The sequence below is a fragment of the Labrus bergylta genome, chromosome 23 (assembly GCF_963930695.1).
Source record: "Labrus bergylta chromosome 23, fLabBer1.1, whole genome shotgun sequence".
Lineage (NCBI taxonomy): Eukaryota > Metazoa > Chordata > Actinopteri > Labriformes > Labridae > Labrus > Labrus bergylta.
In genome coordinates, this window is record NC_089217.1 from 3899892 (window position 1) to 3923945 (window position 24054).

The 24054-nt window shown below is 41.1% G+C and overlaps 3 protein-coding genes across 3 annotated transcripts; 1 reads left to right on the top strand and 2 right to left on the bottom strand.

Annotated features, from left to right (window-relative positions):
- The first annotated feature begins 257 nt into the window (after positions 1-257).
- Positions 258-5931, top strand: tigarb (TP53 induced glycolysis regulatory phosphatase b). Its single transcript, XM_020646556.3, has 6 exons — positions 258-376; positions 653-690; positions 820-941; positions 2742-2819; positions 2920-3030; positions 3880-5931. The coding sequence occupies exons 1-6, from the start codon at positions 345-347 to the stop codon at positions 4315-4317; spliced, it is 819 nt and encodes a 272-aa protein (XP_020502212.2). The 5' UTR covers positions 258-344; the 3' UTR covers positions 4318-5931.
- Positions 5930-8718, bottom strand: fgf23 (fibroblast growth factor 23). Its single transcript, XM_020646562.2, has 3 exons — positions 8403-8718; positions 8211-8314; positions 5930-7531 (listed from the first exon to the last, which is right to left on the bottom strand). Exons 1-3 carry the CDS (start codon positions 8635-8637, stop codon positions 7076-7078), a joined length of 795 nt encoding a protein of 264 aa, XP_020502218.2. The 5' UTR covers positions 8638-8718; the 3' UTR covers positions 5930-7075.
- A 2842-nt stretch (positions 8719-11560) lies between these two features.
- Positions 11561-18651, bottom strand: LOC109993579 (fibroblast growth factor 6). Its single transcript, XM_020646570.3, has 3 exons — positions 17648-18651; positions 17038-17141; positions 11561-14311 (listed from the first exon to the last, which is right to left on the bottom strand). Exons 1-3 carry the CDS (start codon positions 17988-17990, stop codon positions 14135-14137), a joined length of 624 nt encoding a protein of 207 aa, XP_020502226.1. The 5' UTR covers positions 17991-18651; the 3' UTR covers positions 11561-14134.
- Positions 18652-24054: the final 5403 nt, after the last annotated feature.

The window sequence follows — 24054 nt, forward strand, 5'->3', positions numbered from 1 at the left end:
CAAAAATGACCCCTCACTCCGGGTCACTTCCGACATTTGGTACGTTCCCATTTTGTCAAGATTCTGTCGTTTGTAAATTTGTTTTATAAAATGTAAATGTGTTTGTTTTTTTTCTTAAGAAAAGTGTTTTGGTTTTGTAATTTTGTTTTCTTAAAATATTAAAAGGTTTTTCAAAATGTAAATTTTTTAATTTTGCTTTGCACTTCCCAAGCCACCGTACCATAATGATTACGCAGCTCTCCTGCAGTGCGATTTGCTTCGCTTCAGAGCGCAGGTGCTACGTCACATAAATCAGCTGCGCACGCATCAACGAGGAAGTAACCTCGAAACTGCTGCTGCTGAAAATGTTTACATTCAGTTTGACGCTCGTACGACAGTAAGTTATTATTATTATTAGTTTAAAGTGTTATATGTTTATGTATATGTTCACAGACTTGAAAACACAATCATTTATTATTTGTTTATTTCACGTTTTTGGTTCCGTGACGAAGCTGCACAGCGGCTGAATCAGCTGTTTTACAAGGACGCGACTTTGCTGACTTCTTCTCTGCAAAGCTGCCCAAAACATTTTTTTTAAATGTATCCTTAGCTTGTTGTTACATGTTAAATAAACTGAAGGTAATTTTTTTGTCATTGCTGTGTTTTCACTCAGTGGAGAAACACAGTACAACAGGGACAAGCTTCTGCAAGGTAGGTTATTTGTTGTGGGTGATTTACCTGTACGCAGTGGGTGATTTAATTTGGTTATATGATATGCATGCGTTATTATATCACAGATATCTCATGCACCCTCTCTGTGATTTTTTTTTTTTTTTGAAGGACAAGGTGTGGACACGTCTTTATCAGAGACAGGTGTGCAGCAGGGTGAGGCGGTGGGAAGATACCTCAAAGGAATCCCGTTCAACCACGTGTTCGTCAGTAACCTCCAACGAGCAGTACAGGTAAGACTGCACCTTTTTACTCAGTGGCTATAAAACCCTACACACAGGGCCATAAGACGTGTTCTTCAATGTGGAGGTCAAACACAGATTTAAAGCTGTATGCTTCGTGTACATGCATCAACGGTCAATCAATCACTTTTTATTTGTATGACATCGACTCATAACAAGTGTTATCTCGAGACACTTTACAAAAAGCAGGTAAAATACCTTACTCTCTGTCTGTTAACATTACAAAAGAGCATCAGTATTCATACAGTTCTTACTTTATTCCTCATGTTTCTTATCCATCATTGCACTATGATCACTTTATTTATTTCATTTTTACCTTTACAGTTATATTGTTTATATTAGTTCTGTTGTTCCATTATTCACCATACACCTTAATAAGTTATCATTTAGTATTTGCCTACCTGCACATAGCTCTGTATATATATATATATATATATATATGTATTTCTCGTTTACTGCACATAGTTCTGTTTACATCTGTTAGTCCGATCACTGTCCACTTATATCTACTCCTTTATATTTTGTATTTTCAGTTGTATTTAAATTGACACTTTATATTTAGGTTAAAATGTTTTGTTTACCTGCACTGTTGTTATTTTGCTGCAACTGTGTGCCTTTGAATTGCCCCCCGGGGACAAATAAAGTTCTTTGAATTGAATTGAGCAGGTAAAAAGACCTTACTTATTGTTATGTTACAAAGACCCGGCCTATCCATCATGAGCACTTTAGCAAAGCAGCAAAAGTTACAGTGGTAAGAAAAAACTGCCTTATTAAAAGGCAGAAATCTTCGGCTGGATCCCCGGCTCATGATGAAACAGCCTTCACAGGCCGAGACTGCACCGGGGTTGGAAAGGGATAGGGGGAGAGATGGGATAAGATGCAGGAAGAGGGATAGGGAGCAAGGGGGTGGGGGAAGGCAAGCCGTCCATCAACAATCCGGTGGGGAGGGGGGGGGGGGGGGGTTGTTCTGGCAGGCCGTCAACCAACGATCTCGAGGAGCCTGAGTAACTCGGTCTGCAGAGACTTGGGTTGAGAAGCGGACGGTCGCCGGTTCAAAAGTGTGGAAGTTGGTTGCTGGAGATGTTGCCAGGTCACTTTCAAGAGTACTGCCCAGGTTCCCTTGAGCAAAGAACAGAACCGCCAGCAGCTCTGCTTGTGTAGCAGTCCCACTCTGACATCTCTCCATTAATGCATGTCCACAGGTCCTGCTTGTGCATGTGTGTACTTCAGGCCTATATGTGTGTCTCAGAATAACAGAGAACTTCCCCTCAAGGGTTAATAAAGTATATAAAATAAAAACATTCAATACAAAATGTATCCTGGTTTAGAACACCCTCTGGTCATGAGGATTGTAGCCTTTTGTTGGAGCTTCTCAACGTTACACTACACTGACATTAAACCACACACTGTTAATGAGACTAATGTCTCTGCTGCCTTCAGGTGCTTTCAGTCATTCTGAGTTATATGTTTCAGTTTGGCTCAATGGGAATCTGTTGAGCCTTGAATATGAGTGGCTTCACTCTTTCTCCCATCAGGAACAAATAACTGTATCAAACCACTCTCTTGTTTTCTCCTGATCGTGAGGAAAGATGGAGGAACAGGATGCATGAGAAAGACTTTCAGTCCAGACATGAAATAGTTGTGTGAGCATTCATGTCTCTGTTGTCTTTGACTCAGTGATGCTGACGATGTATTCATGACTTTCTTTCGGTTTGAGCAACGGCAGATTCTTTTTATGCACTTACCAAATGTTTGGAGTCAGTAATTTCCAGTCTTTATTTCCTCTGTTAGACGGCTGAACTCATTCTGAGCAACAACACTCACTGCTCTGGCATGGAGATGGTTTTGGAGCCGTTACTCAGAGAGAGGGTAAGATCAGTTGGTTTTGTACTTCTTCAAAGTATAAAGTGGTAGTTTGATAAGTTTTGTTTTCAGAACTCTAAATTGGTGGTTTGATTTGTGAACGCAGGGTTTTGGTGTTTGTGAAGGTCATCCTAAAGAGGACCTGAAGAACATGGCCAACGCCTGTGGTCAGCCATGTCGTGATTTCACACCTCCCGGGGGAGAGACTTTGGACCAGGTGAGTCAGTCTTTCTCAAACAGCCACTAAATGAAACACAAGGTCAAGAGAGTGTAGATTGTGCAACAGCGCCCCCCTGTGCTCAATGTTTGGTATTTCATTTAAGAGCTCATGGCAAACATCACTGTTGCTGACTTTGTTTTTATTCCATACAAAAAGTAATATATAGAAAACTGAGAATCTTATCAAACAAGGAGACCTGAGTAATCTGTGAGTTATTCAACAGTAATTCAGTGTTTTACTCTTAAAGCTTGAACAGATTTGTCCAATTAATGAATCAATACATTGTTAAATAAAAGTCAAATGCAGACAAGTTGCCAAAATACATTTTTTTTTGTTGGACATATTTGCTTGTTATGCTGATAAGGCAAGGCAAGTTTATTTATGTCGCACATTTCAACAACAAGGCAATTCAACGTGCTTCACATCAAGACATCAAAAAGCATCATGACAGAGGAAAGAAAAGAAACATTTAAATAGAACATTTAAAAATCACTGAAATTATTCAATCTGAAAATATGTTAAAATAAAAATAATTTTAAAAAAGTAAAGAAATAATAATAATTACAGTGCAGAGAAAAAGTTTTTAATCTTATTAAAGCTGTTTATTTAAAGGCAGCTGTAAACAGGTGAGTCTTCAACCTCGAGAGTTTCAGCTGACCTGCAGTTTTCTTGGAGTTTGTTCCAGATATAAGTAGAGTTATTAAACAAGAAAGAAAACAAGGCTGTCAAATTACACACAGGCTTGTCTGACGGTTCATGCACACACTCAGACCGGCTCAGGTTTCCAATATTCTTCTGGTTGAACCTTCACCTCTGAGCTCTGGCTCAATGTCACCTTGTTTCCAGGTGAGGCTGCGGTTCAAAAAATTCCTCAAAGTCCTTTTCAAACGATTGTTGGAGGAGCACGGCTGGTCCCAACCAGACGCTTCTGCGGGATTATCAGAAGCCGCAAACGGGACCTCGGCCGCCGCTGCCGCCGCCTCGGACACTGCACCCGCCGGTTCTGCAGACGACGGCCTCCAGGGAGTGTCGGTCCACGCCCTGGTCGTGAGTCACGGCGCTTACATCCGAGTAGCCAACAAACACCTGGTGGAGGACTTGGACAGCTCTCTGCCCGCGGGGGTGAGGATGTCCCAGCTGTTCTCACCCTGTCCAAACACGGGAATCGCCCGTTTCCTCGTCACTTTGAGCAAGTCTGAGTCCGGCTCTCCCGTCCTCACCGCTGTTCGCTGCTTCTTCACGAACAGGAAGAGTCACCTGGACGACCTCCAAGCTGCTGAATAATGTCGAGGGGAAGAAAAGGGATGGAAACACCGTCTCTCTGACGCGAACAATCAAGAACACTTCAATGCACAGGGTTAAAGATGTGTTTAAATGTTGATAGTGAGTCAAAATCATTTTGCACTACTGTGTTATCAAACACTCCTCATCCTCCCAGCTGGAGGCCAGTGTGTACTTTTTAATGTGTATTTTAATCACCTCGTTTATCATGTTATACCAAAGTCAGAACTATCGCATATGTTATGAAGCTCTGTCATCGTGTGTGTGTGTGTGTCTTCTCACTGAACTCGTGCAATACAACATGAAAACACTGAATTATCATATTTATAGACGACATGAGATAATGCAGTGTTGCACTCCATAAAAATACTGCAAAGAGACATTGGTGGCGTTTGTATTTGAGTGTTTATTTGAGGCCTCTCAGTGTTAAATTGAAGTGCTTTATCTTTTTCTATTTTTAGAGTTTTTATCCCCCCCTCCCTCCCCTCCTCTCGGCTGTATGGCTGAGCCTTGAAGCTCATCACGGCCTGAATAATTCAAAAAACGACGTGATCTTTTAATTCTAAAACTTCAAGGTAAAAAAAAAAAAAAAAAAAAAAAGCTAAAAATACAAGCACAAAGGGAGTAATAGAAAAATCTCACCATCCAGATTATTGTGTGTGACAGCATTTATACGGTGCTGCTTGTAGCAGAAGGGATTTCGATGCCTGTCGGTTGTTTTGTCACTTCTGTTTGGACCTACTGATGAGGTGGAGTCTTCTGTCAGCTCATCAGCTTATTTGACTTTGTGCAATATAACGTAAACAACACTGACTTGTTTTGTTTGAGTGCTTCTTTCTGTGTCACTTTGTGGGGAAAAAAACTGCAAGACGTGATTGTTTTTCTGGTCATGCAACAAATCAGAGCAGCAGGGTTTAAGACAAAGAGTGAGCTGTTTGTAAAGTATTAAATTATTCTGATAAATAACTAAATGTATCGTATAAAGGGTACCTGCTAACTTGGTCTTGGTTTTTTTCGGGCATCCCTGATCGTTCATATCTCTGACACACGTTTGTTTGTCGAGTGTAACCCCTGTTATAAATTGCTTTTGTAACATATCTCAAACATCTGACGAGATCCGCTTCCTCTCAACTGGAGTAACCTCAAAGACTCTTTTCTTCACTTTGAAGAGATTTGACAGTTAACTAAAATAAACAATCACACTTAAATAGCTTCAATATTCTGCTTCTAGTACATCATCAAGAATGTATTCAGTGTAACTTAAGTTATAGAAATGTTAATGCCTCGTGTGTTGTTTGTCGAGAACGACACAAAGATACGTTTTAAAATCTTTAAAGTTAGAGGTCATGAGTGTGGAAGCAGTCACTTCCTGGAAGCTATGTGGTTGCCTGGCAACTGCAGCAGCTTGAAGCGGTGTTTCCAAAATGTCAAACAGTTGTTTTATTGGTCAAAGGACCAATGAGAAATGACTCGGCTGAAAATCGTGTTCTCTTTTATGTAAATATCCTGTAAACATGCAGGATATGAAGCGTTTTATTTCTGTCTGTGTTGACTGAACATGTTCATGACTTCCTGTTTGGAGGCTCACCAGGTTTGCATAAATGACACACAACACTTTTTAATGTTTCCTTTGTTTATTTTGTCCCAAATTCCAGCAACACTTTATCCACAAGTCCAACTCATACATTCAAAGACAAACCGTGTTCTCTTTATGTACATCTTTGAGTATAAATACCATAAATAACAAGAAAGGAATTAAATAAATAAATACTCTTTGGGACTGGATGACGTGTGTGTAGTTGGTGGTGCCCGGCACCTGTAGAAACCTCAGAGTTCAGATTTCATATCAAGATGTACTGCTCTGTAAAGGTGATTTACCCTGTACTTATATTCCTTCAAGTCATGAATTACACTTTTCATATACAGACACATTAACACAACAACTATTGTCTATCCGACTCTGTGAGCTACGGACTTTAAAATACAAGCAAAACTCAACTAAACGCTCCTCTTAAAGTATATTGATGTCATCTTCAAATCCCTGTCGGCCTAGTTTCACACCACCAAACAGGCCCTTCAGTCCAACAGAGGTACACAAAGAAATGCTTCTCTACTCAACTAACTCAAAAGTCACTTTAAAAAATGTGGGTTTCTCAGACCAGCTGTAAAAAAACCTCAAAGAGACCAAACAAAAACACACATAAAGGACTTCCCCTCGTGTTGGGATTATTAGTTTCTATGGCCTAGTTTGCTTTTTCAGATAAAAGTTGGACAGAGCTTTGATTGCAATGTCACAGAAAATAATTTACGAGGTTGCACAACTTGTAATGACTAACTCCAAATAAATCAGCTTTGATAAACCAGCAACCTGAAAGAGAAAACTTTAAGTATGTTTAAAACTCTGCTTGGGTGTCAGATTTCAGTCCTGTAGGAATAACATTTAGGATCATTTCATTATTGTTTCATTATTAATAAAGTGAACCTAGGCAAAAATCATTAACTTGATTGATGAAACTTCAATCTGATACCAAAGCAGAGGATGTACAAACACTATAGATTGTGCTGAAGAGACTGCATGTCAAGTCTGATAGCTCAGTTTTTCTGAAAGAGAGATGAAAAGAAGGAAATACCTGAATGGTCTACTTTGATTTGTTTTTAAATAACTGATATAAAGGCCTGTTTCCCCTCATATAATATCAAACTACAAAGTAAAACTTGGATTCACTCAGATTAGATTAGCAGGATTGTTTTGGTATTTAAATCACCCAATGGTTCCGGAGCTCCGGGGGCTGCCCGGGTTGGACGACAGCACGTTCCAGGGGTCGTCGACGGACGGAGCCTGCGCCGTCTCCCGGGACACGTTGCGCCCATCGTCCCCGGCCTCGAACTCCACCTCCAGCTCCAGCTCCAAGTCGGCATCGTCCTCCGGCACGGCCCGGGAGTCCGAGCCCTCCTCGGTCCTGCCGATGAAGACGTTGAGCGGGTCTGAGGGATCCACCACCTGGTTCCTCTTCTCCCTGAGCAGGAGGCGCTCCAGCGGGACCGTGTTCTTCCGGGGCAGGAAGATGGAGGTCTGCGGAAGGTTCTGGCCCGCCGAGTACACCTGCCGAGAGCCCTCCAGGTTGAAGAGGATGCCGGTCCGGATGGAGTAGTACACGTCCCGGTTGTTCTCCAGAAGTTTGTGGTTGAACAGACAGTCGTCCCTGAGGCAGATGGGCTGAAAGAAAGAGAGAGGAGACTTTAATTTACTCTATTTAATTTAGCACAGACACAGAACATATTTATAGCAAGAAAGAACAACAACCCAAACACGAAATGTTAAGGTAGGACAACCTGTGGGAGTGGTTGTGAAAACGAAAATCAATCAGCAATAGTGCAAATTAAAGTGTTAAAAATTGGTTATTTCGCGTTTATTTCCCAAAATATGTTTTTGTTTTTTTGCTCGATACATTTTTTTTCTTTGCTTTTAAGGAACATGTCTGTCAAAAAGCTAAACTTTGGGGAAATAAGTTCACTTTGGTTCGCTTAGTTATCAATGAAATCATAGAACAGAAAAACTAATGAACCAGTTGTTGCTGTAATTTCGTGCGTAAAAGCGCGTAACTGGATAGAAAGCTTTGCGTAAAAGCGCGTAACTGGATAGAAAGCTGTGCGTAAAACGCCCCAAACCTGAGAACAAATAAAACGTTTTGTGATCAGTTCATAAAAAAGGTAAATCAGCCGAACTGAGAAATAAAAGAGTTGACTGAACTGACGTCATAAAGTTGTGCGTAAAAGAAGAACACGTTCTAGAAAGCGGTTTTAAAACTCGTTTCAGGGGTGCCAAACTAAACACACAGGATCAAAAGTTTATAGATGACATTTCTGATTCGAACTGGAGGAAAGTTTTTGCTTACAGAGCTGAATGGGTTTCCCTCCAAATCCATACACAGGTAGCGGCTACTCTTGACTCCGAGGATGGCGATGCGCTCTCTCGTTTCTGCTTTCAGTAAAATCACACCTGCAGGAAAGAAGAGAGGATGAGCAACAAGCTGTTAAAGACAGAACTTTTTATATACCAACATTTCAGATACCAACATGAATCTTACTATATGAACTCCTGACGGTGGTTTTGCGCACGGTGCCATCTAATCTGATCTCCAGGTAGAAGTTGTTATGGTCTGTGGATGTCTGCAGGTGGACATATCTCCTCGGGTTCCCCCAGTTGGATCCAACCAGCGGTGAGTGGTTCGGGGCCGTTTCCCCGAGAGGAAATCCCTGCATGACTGCGAGGAAGAGAGCCAGCACAGTGTCCCTCATCCCCAGTCTCCTGTTGACGTCCATCCTGCAGCAGCAACAACAAAAAAGAACCCGACGCTTTCCACTGCGAGCTGCTGGAAGGTTTTCAGATGCTCTGTTGTCCCAAAGTTTGGAGACAGTTCCTATTTAAAGCCCCCCGAGTGCCACTCCTGCTCACATCCTTTTGGGTTAAAAAAGAAACTCGCCCCCAAAGCAGATGTGCGGGTGTTGTGCAGCGGAAGGGCCACTTCCACCTCTGTCTGTTTACCCTGATGCTCTCGGTCAGACACGACTCTTATTTTTGGTGATACGTCTTGACTCATCCACCTTGAACTTTATTTATTCCCAGACTATTTCCTAATGGTCCACAGTCCACACGTTCAGTTTTTTAGTTTTGTGTCACATGGTGTGTCGAGCAAGAAAACAAAAAGCAAGACAAACATGCAGAAAAATGAAAAAGAAGGATACAAGGTGCTTTCGGTTAGTTTAAGATCTAATATCAGAATTCTGGTTCGATTTATAATCACGAATTTAATAGCAAATTATATTAAAGAACTTCCAGTTTTGTCCAACCGAGATTGACTATGAACAAAATGTTTGGGCACTATTTGTGGGTAGTTCCGTTTACAGCTTTTTACGCACCAAATCAACATGTTCAAAATGTCACCAGCAGAGGGAGCCACCTGCTTGTTTAAGTCTGCCTCACTGGGAGACTCTGAAATAGATTTTGAAAACTATTTCTGGACGAAGTAGTTACAGCATAGAACTCTTTAAACTGTAGACCAGTGTAAAAAAAAAAAAGAAGCCTCTTAAAGGTCTGAATTCTGTCTCTCTTCTAGCTGGAGAAAAACACACTTCAGTAGCTTCCAGTTTAATGTTTAAGCATTTTTATTGTATGAAACTTTATACTCATCAGGTTACGTTCAGATGTAGATTCAGAAATAAAGCTGCAAAAGTAGAATATAAAATTAAATGCATTTTTTTATTATAAATTAAACTTGTTCTTTCCCTTTGGGCTCAAAGCAGTGTGTAGTTGTTGCCTCTTGACATATCTCTGTTTTCATGGCATGACTTGACAGATTTCCACTCTCAACTTCTCAGACGGTTTCAATGTCATTTTTTATGGTCCAAATTGTCATATTATATATATTTTTTTAAATAAGAAAAACGTAAATATTTATGCCACATCACTATTATTATTATTATTATTTTGCATACCATTATTCCTTCCCATCTTAGGACTCTGTTGAGGGGCTTGACCCCTAGGTTTAGAAAACCTCCCATGATTTAAAATTGAGCCAAATGCAGAAGTGTAAAATCACTGCAGTTCCTCGAGTGTCCACTAGAGGGCTAGCTTCGAAAGCCCCACAATTCACATACACAACCGTTCAAAAATTCCCATTTTGACAGCCGAGATAAGAATGTTTACAGCCTGATCTGAAAAAAGTTCCGGTCTGAATAGCTCACATCTTTATCTGCACACACTTAAAGGCTTTATATGTGATTTTTTTGATCCAGCAGATGTCGCCCTTGAGCACCAGCATGAAACTAAAACAACTCTTGCTGCATTGTTGTGTTAGCATGCTAATGCTAGCGATCTTTATTATGCTCGTATCTTCACACTGCATGTAAATTTACCTGAAATGAGCGTGATCTAGAAACACAGTTAAGCAGTGAGTACAGTATGTTATTCTTCTTTTCTCTAGTCCCTCAATTAAACAACTTTTATACACGAGGGGAGGAGTCAGCCGGCCGTCCAGGCGATGTAAACAAACTGAAGATAGGACTCTGAAAACTCTGAAAACATCACAGACAGTGGGACTCGGGTGTTACACCCATTGTAGACAGTCATGACTCACAGAGTTATTTTCAGAGGAGATACTTGATTTCTACATTTAAGTGTGAAAAATCACATATAAAGACTTTAACAGGGTGATTTTTTTTAGAAATCATCCGCTTTGACTTCATGACTGATAAGAGATGTGTGACTGATATGATTACAAGCAGGCTCATTACAGCTGTTTGTCAGGACTTGTTGATATTTTTGTACTTTTACTGAATTTGTTTCTTCATGTCAGGACTTTGACACATACTTGTAATGCTGTGGTGGTGCTTCTACTTATAAATAAAAGATCTGAACACATCTCCTTAGACTGCTTCATACAAGAAGAATGACACATTAAAAGCAAACAGTTAAAAAAAAAACTTTTATTGTTGTCTCAGGAATACAGTAGACTGCTGTGCACAGCACATACGTACAAAAATAAAAGGAAAAAACTTTAATATCCTTACTTAGCATTGTCTGTTTTTCAGAAACAAAGAACTGACGTTTGTTTCGTCTTCATTTACAGTCATCAGCAAACCAAAACTAAGGCAGAGGGTGAGGTATATGAGAACAGAGATGAGAGGAATAGGGTGAAGCCTCACTCCCTTTCAGAGCTGGAGTTTGAAAACAAACAAACACATGAAGCGCACACCCCTAATTAAGAGCGGGGCTCAGGCATGCTGATAGATCAATGCACATTGTGAAAAAAAGTTATTCCTCACCTTCGCTTCAATGTGAATTGATCTACAATAAGCTGCGGGGTCGACAGAAATCTGGGTACAAAATTTTGGTCGAAGCTGAAAGTTGAGCCTTTTGTTTTTTAAGACACAGGCCCGCACTCTTTTTAGGGATCCAGCTCTACTTGTTTACAGAAAACGATAGCTTATGCTCGAGACGTCCTTTTAGAAGGTGTTTCTCATGGCGTCTCGACTGTGGAGGGAGGCATGAAAAAGTGCTTCTTGTCGTACATGCTGAATGATCACTTCAACACTTTTCGCAGCAGAAAAAAAGCAAAAATGTAGAGATTTTTTTTTTTGTATTCTACTTCTGTCAACAACAATGATTTTACTCCAAACCAGGAGCGTGCATCTGTTGTACCTTACTCAGCCTCATCTACAGCAGCAACAAGTCCTTTTGTTTGAGCTAAGCATCTCTGCAAAAAAAAAACAACTGTATGTCCTCTGACAGAAAAAAGCGATAGACGATGTGAGGGGAAAAATACTGTTAAAAATGAGACAAATGAGCAGCAGCTGATACTGTGTAGTGAAAAAGAGTTTCAGGGTCCGGGGGGCGGTGCCCAGCAGCAGCAGCAGCAGCAGCAGCCTCCTGAGGGTTTTGGCTGTGGTGCCATCCTGCAGGATTGGAGTGCAGCAGCAGCAGAGGTGAGGCTCTGCGTGACTCTGCTCCTCTACACACTGCATTCACTCTGCAGATGTCCCCTCCCCAGAAATATCCCAGCACCAGTGCCTGGAAAGGGGAGGGGGACGGCATGTTGTGGAGCTGCATTTTAAAGAGGTGAGGCTCTTGATTATAAGAAGAAAGGCGATTTTAAAGAAAATTTATCAGTTGAGAAACCAGTCATGAGTTCACTTTTACACAAAAAAACAAAACTGTGTTTTCTGATGAAAAAGATGCTTTAAATTCTTATTTCATGGAAACAGTGTGACCCATTTAGCCGACCACCGCGGCCACTGGGGTCGAGGCCAAGGCCGGATGATGACTCTGACCTTGAACTAAAAAAGGCTGAAAGGAGAGGAGGAAGCTCCTGGGTTACAGCCGGAATCCCAAGGTCCCTGTCTGCAGCGGGTTTGGAGGGGGGTAAGAGATGGGTGTAGAGGTGGGCGGTGAGGGGTGATAGAGGAGGATTTGGTGGGAGGGAGGGGGGGCAGGAGGGGGCCTCAGGTATGTGGGAGGCAGCCTGTCATCCTGGCCGATCCACATTCCTGCAGGGGGGGTATGACGTACAACAAAGACAAGCGGGGCCGGCTCCTTTGCATACGTCTTTCCTGGATTTAAATAGTCCTGCATCCTCTCAGGAACGGATGGAGGCAAGATTCAAGTTTTCAAGTGAACAGCTGCAGAAAGTATGCAGGGAGATGCAGGCTATAGGAAGATTCTTGGAAACTGAGCGAGGCAAGAAAAGCATCCTTAGAACATGTTACAAGATATTCACTACATACTGTTCTGCATGGTTGAACAAAGTGGGGTTCATCTCCAGCTTTGCACACAAACTGCCGCCATGCATACCAATACTTCAATCAATAGCAAGATATTCAAAAGATGCTCTCTTACAGCTCATTTCCATCCATAAAAACAAGGCTAAAGTCAGTAGAAATTAGACAATTTTTCCTAGTGTGCATCCCTTCCACCATCTGCACTGTCCTTCACTTCTTCAGGACACACCCCTGACTCATCCGTAATTGCATTTAAATCTGCCTCGAGCTCCGACACCTCGCAGCCACTGCAGTGCTGCTGCAGAGCGTGCAGGCAGGCAGGCTGGGGAAGAGTCCCAGGGGACAAACAAACTCCACCAAAACCCTACAAAGTGAAATCCACGTGAGGCGAAATGGCAAAGGGGAAGTATTCATACCAAAAAAAAAACATTTAGGCACCATCATGGATGGTTTACTGTGCAACCTGAACTCTTTTTGCCTCGCTCAGGCAAACTGCGACAAAGCAGCGTTAAAAAAAAAAAAAACTCCTGAATTCTTCGTCTTTTTACATTTGCGACTATTTACAACGTTTTTCTTGGACATCATGTTCAACAGCAGCAAAAGCTTCTTTAAAAAAAAACAAAAAAACAGCAGCCTACGTTACTGTAGGAGCTCTTTTCAGGACAATGTGCAGTTTCTACTGTGCGCTCGCAAATCTGTCCGCTCAGTCGATTTCTTGTGCAAGCCAGGTCTGAAAGAAAAAAAGTTCTCCATGCTTGGATAGAAAAGTATTCCACCCTGTTTATTAGCCACATAGTCAAACTTGTGGCCTCCTGCCAGCTTCCATGGCCGACCACTCTCTGGTCTCGACCACAGATTGTATATTACTTAATCGATCTAATTACAGAAAAGAAAATAAACCAGAGATATTTCAACCCCCCCCTCTCCTCTGAGGCCCTCTGCGGAGTGTCAGCCCTATTTCTGACTCCAGCGGGTGTCTCTTACATGCAGGTTTAAGGGGGCCACAAGTGGGAACACCAAGGCACCTTTAAATCGTGCAGCAAAGGTAGTGCATTTAAGTTTTTAACCCCCACTGCTGGACGTGGAGCAGGGAGCCGGCAAGCGCTTTCCCCCCCCCAAAAAAAAGTTGAATTAATTATAAACCTAGCAGATATTTCAGCAAAAAGTCCATGCATCCCTTTATTCTAGTAAAGTGGTTCTTTGAGGTAATAAAAAGTATTCGTTTCACTCTTTAAATGCACAGGATACAGCTCATCCCTCATCTCAAAAAAAAGAAAGTGACGCGTCCGTTCGGTTACAGCAAGCACCAAGGTAAAGTGAGACAGGCAAAGGCTTCAGCTCTCCCCCGTCCATAAAAACAATAAGCAGCACTGAACATATACAAAGATAGCTATCCAAATATACAGATATATAAACAGAATAAATATTTTGTGTGTTTTCTTTCACAGTCCGTCCGCACGTGTAACATGACTTTGCATTTCCGTGTTACCTGGAAGAACAATCCACATGTGCAAAATTAGGGAGCTATTGCCGGTTCCTCCTCTCATAGCCGCGGGAGGAAATGTGTGACAGTCATGGCGGTGGTGGCCTTGTTGCCTCTCTTTACGCGGCCATGCTTGCTGAGGGCGATATAGAAGCCCTTGTAAACAAAAGACTCGTAGGCGTTGTAATTGTTGGGCAGCAAAGTCTCCTTGAACTTGCACTCGTCCACGAAGAATCTCTACAAAAAAAAAGAGAGAGAAAGAAAGAGAGAGGGTTTAAGTAGGCCCAAATCTCATAACAGCACAGGATGATCAACACAACATATGCATGGTTTCTGCGTGACCTTTACTTTGGCAGACAGCCGGCCTACAAAGCATGCTTTGAGGGAAACTGGAGGAGGTGGCATGTTGTTGCAAAAAGAAATGCCCCTTTCCAAAGCAGATACCAGCCTGCCGCTTTAACTCACAGATAATCCCTAATGATTGAAATAAGTTATGATGGACTGCTGAACTATTTGTAAGGCATTAGGAAATGGAGTACAACTTCTAAAAGTTGACAAATTGTAATCCATTAAAATGCTGAATTAGACAAAAGAAGAAACGTTTTCCATAAAAAAAACATACAGAGCTCAAAGTAAGATATTCAGTTAAATGACCCGTTCCTTAATAAAACAAATAGAAATTTTAAATATTTATTGTTGAAACAACATGAAAAGCCAAAAGTGAGAAAACAATGATTAAAATTAGAAAAAGTCCCATCACACCACACCAAGGACATTTTGGGGACTTTCAAACCTCCTAAAAATGTTGAGGTTTGATATCCAGCTTTATATAAAGTTAAGTCTTTTAGTTAAGAAGCTCCATCATTTATTTTACGTTCACACTGTAAGAGCTAGTTCTCTTTTTAATAAGCCAATAGAGCTCATCTGGGAATTTTACAAATCAGACAATTATTAAAGCTCCTGTGAGGAACTTTTGGTTCATGTCGATTTTGGCGCCCCCTGTGGACAAAGTGCATCTTATCTCTGATCTGCTGATCTTTTCCTGTACATGTTTAAATGCCGTTCAAAAATCTCCTCCTGCTTTTATAACAGTCAAATATATCACTTACTAAGACTCTTTGATGTGGAAAATTAACACCAAAAAAATGCAGTTTCTGCAGCGTGCACTTTTCACATAGTCTGACACTTACCCCCCCAGTGGAGATTTTACACGTTAAGAACAACTGGATAGAAAAATAACTATTGTAGCTGATGGTCTAGTTTGCTTTTGCAGTTCATAAAGAGTCATCAGTATTCATTTAAGCCTGTTTCATAACCGACTAAATTCTGCTCACAGGAGCTTTAAGTACACATAAAGTTTACAGTTTACTACATGAAGTACTGTTAACACGGTGTATTGAACGTTTAGGGTTCCTGCCGCAGTGATAGACTTTAATTTGTTTAATGTTTACATCACTTTTTACAAGATGTGTAAGTTTGAGTTCATGTTTAACAGCATGAATTGTACAGTGGCTTTTCTATGTGTATTATAAAAGAAACTCCATCGAAATTTCAGGTAAGAAATTCATGTTGAAAAAACAAAGGTGATTCTTAAATATTCATATAATGAAGATTTGTTTATATGGAATTTGCCCCTTTTAGAAGATCTCCACTTTTAGAGACGGTTGTGAGTTGAGCTAAAAGTTAAAAGTCATCGGTTCGATCGTGAACGCTCGTTCAGTGGCTGTTAGCTTACACCAATGACTCATTAAGTTTCACTGTAAGTTTGTTTTCTGCTTCTCGATGAGGCTGGATACATATAAAGACTTACATCACATCTTAATATTATTACAGAAAACCCCACATGGTGTTAATTCTTAGTCCTGCTCTGTGCAGGAAGTTTAAGTCGATATCTTTCTCTGCATATACTGTGCTCTGCTGCCTGCTACTACTTTGCTTGAGCCAGTTCTGCAAATAGTGAAATCAAAAACTGCCTAGGTAACATTTTACTTTTCTCTATTTGTTATAATTTATGTGCTTGTGCTGCTTATAGCACCCGTGTGTCCCCTCTGGAGATCAATGAAGGCCTCTTAAACAGCGTCCTTTAAAGCTCCTGTGAGGTGTTTTTAGCTGCTTATGAAACAAGCTAATGTGAATACTGATGACTCTTTAGGAGCAACTAAAGGCAAATAAGACCATCAGACATACGATTTATTATTCTATACAGTGGTTCGAGTGGTCGTCTCTGGGGGGGTAGGTGTCAGATTAAGGGTTAAAAAGCCTTTTACGCCCTTAATTTAACACATCATTTGAGTGTTAAAGCACTTTAACATGACAAAAACAGCGACATGAACAAAGGGTACCTGACATGAGCATTAAGCATTACTTTGAGTCTACTTGATTATCTATTTTATTACTATGACACTTCTTTTTTACTACATCTCAGAGTCGCTCCATTACTTAACGGTTACAAATGACTTTGCATTTTTCATGTGAAACATCCTGACCAAAAAAAGAACAGCACAAGGCCACCAGTAAATCATTATAAGTCATGTTTATGTGTACACACTGATAGGGGCATAAGAGTTCTTCTCCTTTTAGACATTTAAATAACATTTGTGCTGATTAAATATCTGTAAATTCATAAAACGCATGTGCAGGACTCTGACATGTAATGGAGAACTTTTATACTGCGGGGGCTCTACTTTTACTTGAGTGCACTTTGTGGCCAAGAGAAAAAAACATTTTTGACATTAAAGCATTCTCCATTGGGACCCCTGTGAAAACCCCCCCTATCATCAGAGCATATTAATAAACACAACAGTGCTCATAAACCCACAGGATGCAGAAGCTCCATGAACTCATCTTACACCGAGCAGGATGTGTGCGTGTGTGTGTGTGTGTGTGTGTGTGTGTGTGTGTGTGTGTGTGTGTGTGTGTGTGTGTGTGTGTGTGTGTGTGTGTGTGTGTGTGTGTGCGCGTACCGTTCCGTATAACCTTCCCCTGCTGTTCATTGCGACAAACAGCTGACTCCTCACTCCGAACATGCTGATGACTCCTCGGTCCACGGTGGAGATCTCTATGAGACCTAAAGGAGACACAGAGTTAGGAGGGTGTCACACAGAGAGGTGGCCTCTGCAGCACTGATGGGTGGAACCCTGCAGGTGCATTGCGACTGGATGATGCTCTCTCTCTCCTGAACATGCACCTTTTTGTGCAGTTTAAGCATTCAGATGTCCTGTGTGCGGTTAACTGCGTACTGAGTGTGTGTAAGTGTGTCTAAGTGTGTGTGTGTGTGTGTGTGTGTGTGTGTGTGTGTGTGTGTGTGTGTGTGTGTCCTGCTGCAGGGTAAAAATAAGTGAGAGTCTAAACTGGGTCCAAGCATTCATGTCATGTTTTTGGCTTGGGAGGATATTTCGCACTGCACGGATGCGAGGCTCAGCGCACTGTTTTTGCTTTCGGAAACTTTCAACCACGCCGACACCTCTTATTAAATATCACGCAGGAGGACGACAAGTGACCCGCACTAACTTCCATGCATAGGGGCGCATAGAGGTTACGCTCTTTTTTTTTTCCCCCCGAGTGCAAACTCACTGTATTGGTTCTCGTTGTGTGTTCCGCTTATCCTGCCGTCCGGGAGCACCTGCAGGTGAAACCCAATTCCCACGTTGCAGTACAGTCGCCGCACTCTTTTGATGCCCTGCAAATAGTCACTCTCCCAGTTCAGCTCCGATTTCCCCCCGGCGATACCCAGATAGGAGCGCGAGAAAAGCGTCTCCCACTTCTTTTCCAATGAAGTCGCGTTAGTCCTGCTTGGAATCGGATAAGAAGAAGCGATCCCCCAGAGAGAAGTCCACAGTACAAGAACTGCTGGCAGCGTCCAGTGCGTCCTGGCCCCGCTGGACATGCTGTAGAGGCACCTTTGCGCAATGGCCATCCAAAGTTACCTGCCCTAAAAATGCAACTCTTCTTATGTTTTGTCCTTTGGCATGGTGGCGGTAAAGGCTGATTTGGGGATCAAGGCAGATCAAGGCCCCATAGCCCGAGATGTGAGCAGCAGCAGCAGCAGCAGCAGGAGGAGGAGGAGGAGAGGCACGGAGCGCGTCGGAGCTTGATTTGGTGCCGGTGGCGATGATCATCTTTCGCCGCTCCGCGCCTCTGTTCAGGCAACGCTGGCAGTGGAGGGTACACAACCACTCACCGCAACAAAAAAAACCCAGCTCACCTTGTCCGACACTCACATCCTACAATGACATCACTGTGACTTCACTGCTGCGCCCCCTTTCAAAAGTAGGAGATGGGAGGAGGAGGAGGAGGAGGAGGAGAGAGAGAGAGAGAGTTACAGGACCCCAGCAGCAGCAGTTCTGATAGGAGTGATGGGGGGTGCAGCACCTTCACATTAGCGGCAAACAAGAAAGACAGAATGTGAAGCGGCGTTTCCTGTGGCACTTTTCAAAATAAACCCTCATCAGTGTGACCTTTACAAATCCTACAGTGAACTAGCACTTCAGAGAGCCCCGGTGTTGCCTTGTTTACCAAAACTGACCAAACCCCAGTTAAAGAAAATAAATAGAAACTGAAAAACAATGTTTCAATACAAAGCTTGATAAGTCACTTAATGGCATCTATACTTTAAAAATGATGTAAGTCAGAACTATGGCCTCCAGTAACTAGATTTCAGCATGAATGGGAGCCAAATTTGCACAGAAATTTTAGCCAAATATTTGCGTTTTATATCAATTACATTTTAAAACAACATTTTGCAAATTTTATAAGTCTCATCATTTGATACAATTTAAGCCTTGACAGCAACATACAGCATTTCAGCCTTTTGTACAGTAAAGATCACATATTCGCCTCCTTTTCAACCAGTTTGAATAATTCTCAGAGCGCCCCAGAACATGTCTGTGAAGTTTCTTGTTCTAAATCCACTCTGATCATGCTTAAACGTGATTGGTCAATACAACATGGACTAACAATTTAATCACAGTGTTTAATCTTGTCACTCGCCGACAGATTCTGAGTTATTACGCAGATGTCTGTTTAAAGTCATTTAAAGTTAGGAAACTTTTTTGTCCTTTCTGACATGTCAACAAAAAAATAAATAAATAAAATAATGTATTTTTCCTCACACAAAATGTACAAAAACACAACAGAATATAATCTATAAATTAATGTTAAATCTGTTGTTAACTGGAATCAAAGGCTGTAAAAGTTTTGTTTTATTTTGAAAGTAAACTAACCTATTTTATTAGTCTTCCTCTTGCTAATTGCGGCTGACCTGACGCAGCTCTTCCTCACATGGGAGACCTGCAGGAGGGGAGTGTGTGCGTGTGTGTGAGTGTGTGTGTGTGCGAGTTTCATTGGCGTTGAGCAATCATGGGATGGATGGATGGATACTGTGTCCAGAACCCAAATCGGGACGGTGGTCATATGTCCTGGCAGCCTGCTGCCTTATTTAGAAGGAAGGTGTAAAAACAGTCACAGCCGGTGACAGGAGAGCAGGAGGCGATCCTGTCTGACACTTCCTTAGTTGTTTGTTCAGGAAGTTTACATAACTACATATTTTTTCCTGGTCAGATTGCACTTTATTATTGTAAGTTACACACCTTCTTTTAACAGAGACATATCATAATAACTGGTGATTGCACTGTGCTGTCAGGTAAAGAAATATAAAAGGAAAGGAAATAATGAAGAAGACCTGCAGTTTATGTTCATAGTGAGACAAAAATGTCAAATTTACTTCAGAAAAATGACAAAATGTTGCTTCATTTCCCCACTTAAGAGTAAAAAACTGTCCAAGCTGAGTGCGCTGGGTTCACCCTCCTTTACGTCCCTGTTTGTATCCCATCTTGCAGGGAGCTGTATAGGCAATGAGGACTCTGGGGAATTCCCAACGCGTCACAGAGCACCAGGCTCTGGGGCCCAAAGGTGCTCTCTGCTGCCAGGGAGCCTCGGGCCCACCTTAGCAACCAGAGAGGCCTTGCTGCTGGTAAACAAGCAGCGACAAGACAACCCCCATAATAGAAAACTAACAAACAAACAAAACAGTTCATGTAGCCTGTTGTGTGGAGATACAGAAACTGCAGCAACAATGTACATGTACAAGTCGACAGTAATTAAGAATAGAAGGAAAGTATAGCATGGGGATTCTTTTTAATGCTCAGATGTGTTTTTTTTAAAGTGAATCACATTGTCATTGGGTGCTATGGACAGCTTTGATATTGCTTTATATTTAGGGTCCTCAGAGGAGCAATCAAACTGACTTTGGTGTTCAGACCAGCAGGTCAAAATCTGAAAATGATAGCATGCTGACACACGTCCAAGATGACAATCTTGTCCGTTATTAGTCCGTTGTACATAAGCCCATTTAAACTGCCATTAAGCCTGTTAGCATACTGGTGTTAGCATTTAGCTCAAAGCACCACTGGGCAGGAGAGCAGTCTTGCTGACCTGCTTGGTATTGCTCTATACTCTGAATGCTGTACATTTTCATTTGGACAATAGAGACAAAACTGCAAAAAAACAGTAGTGAGTTAATAATTCAATTAGGATATGATTCCGACTTGAACTCAGACACACCGCTGGGGTAAAAAGAGAAAATCAGGACGTCTTATAGTGCCACTGGAGCAGACAGACCGGACCGCGTTGAATGGCAAAGTAATGAGACAGCCTTTTGCTTTGCTGTGTAAGCACATGGCTACAGTATATGCAGTCCAACAGCCTGTGTAGACAAAACTACCGGGTTATTGACAAAGCGTAACTTCAATCAATGGAGAGTGGGCACCGTTAATGAGACGCTGCTGAGCTCTTCAGATTAATTCAGCTAATAGTGTTATACAGGCGTGACGCTGAGGCTGCTATTTGCTAATAACACCTGTCTTAAATGCTAGAATCTGAAACAAATGCACTTTTTGCAGGATAGCATGACATGACAAAACTTTTCATCCATGTTTAGTGCATACAACATGTAAATCAGGTATACTGTTTTGTCTATTGAAATATGGAGGGATAAGAAGTAAGCAGCAAATCAGCCTGAAGTTCAACAATAACCTTACTTTTACTCTTTTTACCCAAATTCTCTTATACAAGTCTTTGATAACTTGTTTAGCCTAAAAAAAAATATCTAATAGAATATTCAAAAATGCCCCTAAATATATTACATTTGCTAAAATGTAAAATAAAAGGAGGCAGGAAATTCTTTACAGTCACTGAGTGCATTTAAAAAAAAAAAAACATTTAAAGGTGTCCTCAAGCGACTGAGTGTTACACTGTCTTTATGTTTAGGAAGTCCCAAAAGGCTGATTAAAACAAAAATGGTCAAAATTGTAGATGTGGAAATAGAGGTATTCTGAGTTTAAATTGTGTAGTCTAATGCAACCTGTGAAAACACAGGATCCTACATTTCCCATAATGCAACTCAATCATATTTTTCATTACATTGCCCCTGCTTCGTACAAGATTTCAAACTGTACAAAAAAATAAAAAATCAAAGTGAATTTTTTATTTTTTTATTTTACAGGGACATTGCATATTGATAAACATTTCTGTAAATATGCTACAGTTAGCCAAAAGGCTAATTTTCATCTGTTGTCCCTGGCCAGATTTTATAAAAGGCTCCCTTAAAAAAAACAAATTCAAACATCGCTAAAAGCTACAAAAATAGAAATATCATGACAGTAATTAAGCAGCCACAGGAGAAAATACATAAACCATGCAGGATACACATAAAGCAGCATTTGGTTAATATAAAAAATGTATATCATGCAGGACAAACATGGAGCAGCATTGAGCAGAGATAACAAAAAAAATCATCAGGGTTGCCTTTCAAAATTCATAAAACGATTCCTCCAGAGCCTTGAGATTTTATACAAGTTTTGAAGAGCACTATGAATATTTGGTTGATTAACAAACTAATCAGATAATCATAACAGCATAGATAGTCAAAAAACGAAAATAACATCGACCACTGCAACAGATTCAAAGCGGGGCAGCAGGAGGAGAGAGGCATGTAGAGATGGAAACTTGGCCACACAACAGTCAATTGATTTCGCCTATATGGACTCGCCTTGAATGAATATATTAGAGCTTCAGTAGAAGATGAGAAACGAGAGGCTCAGGGGAGAGAAATGTGTCTGCACTTTACGATTGTCTGATCAGCTGTCTTTGTTGCAATTATAGGATCCATTTAGTGCACACACACACACCCCACTGACACACACATCACACACATCAATCACAAAATGGCCCAGAGGGAATCGCCGTACAAACAGCTTTTAAACATATTACAAAGGTGTAAGTAACTGGATACAGGAGGACGCAAAGCTCTTTCAATTACTGTTTTATTAACATGGGGTTTAAAAGACAATATTGAAACAACAGCTGGGGCGACCCAGAGATTGACAGGGGGGGATTTTTCTGGAATGACATCATAATCGCTGGCATGGACAAGCAATGATACTCAGACTGAGTGCATGTGTACAGATGACACATTAAGGCTGCACTAGCTTCACATAAAGACACAGGATTACAATAAGAACATTTATAAGTAACTTTAACACATGTAAGTGCTCGTATGTGATTTTAATTCTAAAGGAACCTTCCTCACCAATCATTTCTTCTTTTAAAATGGCAACATTAGCTTATTTTTTTTAATGACACAAAAATAAGATTGATGTTTCAAAGTCACCATTTAAAGTAATTAAAAAAGTGCATGCAAACTCCTGCACTGTGCAACTTGCAGTGTATTGGTCCCGACACATTAGCCAGTTAGTTCATTGCAATTAAGACAGTGTGACTTACTTTCCTATTCACCTGTCTTATTAAATAGATGTGCAACATTTATATGTACAATTTAAAGTACAAACAAAAGAAAATATACTACATAGATATGTTCAGAAAACTGCTAGCAGCCTGCTGCAAAAGATACCTATAATTGGTTTTAACATAAGTCATGCCTCTGACAGGGCAAATAGCCAATCACAGTTTAGGATTTTTGGGGTGGCCACCCCTAGTCACACCTCTGGACACGCCCCTGTTGTTGAGATACTTTAATTTGGAAGAAGTTGACCTGCCAAGATTGAAATCCATTTCATCCAGTTGTGTACCTATCATGTGTTTGCATGATTTATTTGTATAGCTGCATAAAGAAACTGTAATACCATGAACCTCCAACAAACTAATCCTCTCAACATTTCTGAGATCCTTTGCTACAGAAAGAAAACTTTACATTATTGAGCCGATGGCAGTAATGGGGCAATCGATGGAAACAAATTGGATTTTATTCTGAGGGAGCGGTGGGCTTGTAAAATAGTAACGTGCCACCCTGAATGGAGCACGGGGGGTTCGGTTTTGAGCTGAGTCAGCTCATGTATAATTCAACAGCCTAAAACTGCACTGGGTTCTGCTCTTTTCCACTGCTGCTTTGTAAAAGTCGTGACACAGAGAGTAGCAGCCAACCCCACAGGGAGCCTGATACGAGCTGACATGCCCTGTCACTAAAAACATATGCAGAAGCTGAAATACCGTATATAAGGAGATCTGTTCCACTTCTTGTTTTATAATCGTGTTGAGCATTGAGCTGACAAAGAGCGGCCTGTCAGAAGGGAGTGTTCCCAGTAAAAAAGATCTCTTCAAGGGTAAAGCATGGTGTGCACCTTGCACAGGAAGATGTGTGTGCTGCTAAATTGGGCGTAGAGTGACTAAGGGGAAAAACAGCAAGGCAGAGGTGACTGCAATGGTAGTTACAAATCTAAACCAATGACACAGCAAATTTTATGTTTCATGGCAACAAGACACACTCTGTATCCTTAAAGAAAAAAGAGAGACATGGTAGTTAAAGTGAAATATCACATCTGACAGGGATTATTATTCTGTGTAACTCTAAATTGTCCAAAAGGATACGGTGATGTTTACAGTTCTACAATTCACTTAGCAGACGCTTTTATCCAAAGCGACGTACATCAGAGAGTAAGTACAACACAAGCAAGGATCTAGAAAAA

Excerpts from the sequence above, each read along its gene's own strand:
- tigarb (XM_020646556.3), top strand. The coding sequence starts at position 345 with ATGTTTACATTCAGTTTGACGCTCGTACGACA. Across the intron at positions 942-2,741 it reads ACCTCCAACGAGCAGTACAG|ACGGCTGAACTCATTCTGAG; the intron begins GTAAGACTGCAC and ends TTCCTCTGTTAG. Across the intron at positions 3,031-3,879 it reads GGGGAGAGACTTTGGACCAG|GTGAGGCTGCGGTTCAAAAA; the intron begins GTGAGTCAGTCT and ends CCTTGTTTCCAG.
- LOC109993579 (XM_020646570.3), bottom strand. The coding sequence starts at position 17,990 with ATGGCCATTGCGCAAAGGTGCCTCTACAGCATGTCCAGCGGGGCCAGG. Across the intron at positions 17,142-17,647 it reads ACACAACGAGAACCAATACA|GTCTCATAGAGATCTCCACC; the intron begins GTGAGTTTGCAC and ends TGTCTCCTTTAG. Across the intron at positions 14,312-17,037 it reads GGGGAAGGTTATACGGAACG|AGATTCTTCGTGGACGAGTG; the intron begins GTACGCGCACAC and ends TTTTTTTTGTAG.
- fgf23 (XM_020646562.2), bottom strand. The coding sequence starts at position 8,637 with ATGGACGTCAACAGGAGACTGGGGATGAGGGACACTGTGCTGGCTCTC. Across the intron at positions 8,315-8,402 it reads CACCGTCAGGAGTTCATATA|GTGTGATTTTACTGAAAGCA; the intron begins GTAAGATTCATG and ends TCTTTCCTGCAG. Across the intron at positions 7,532-8,210 it reads AGGGAAACCCATTCAGCTCT|CCCATCTGCCTCAGGGACGA; the intron begins GTAAGCAAAAAC and ends TCTTTCTTTCAG.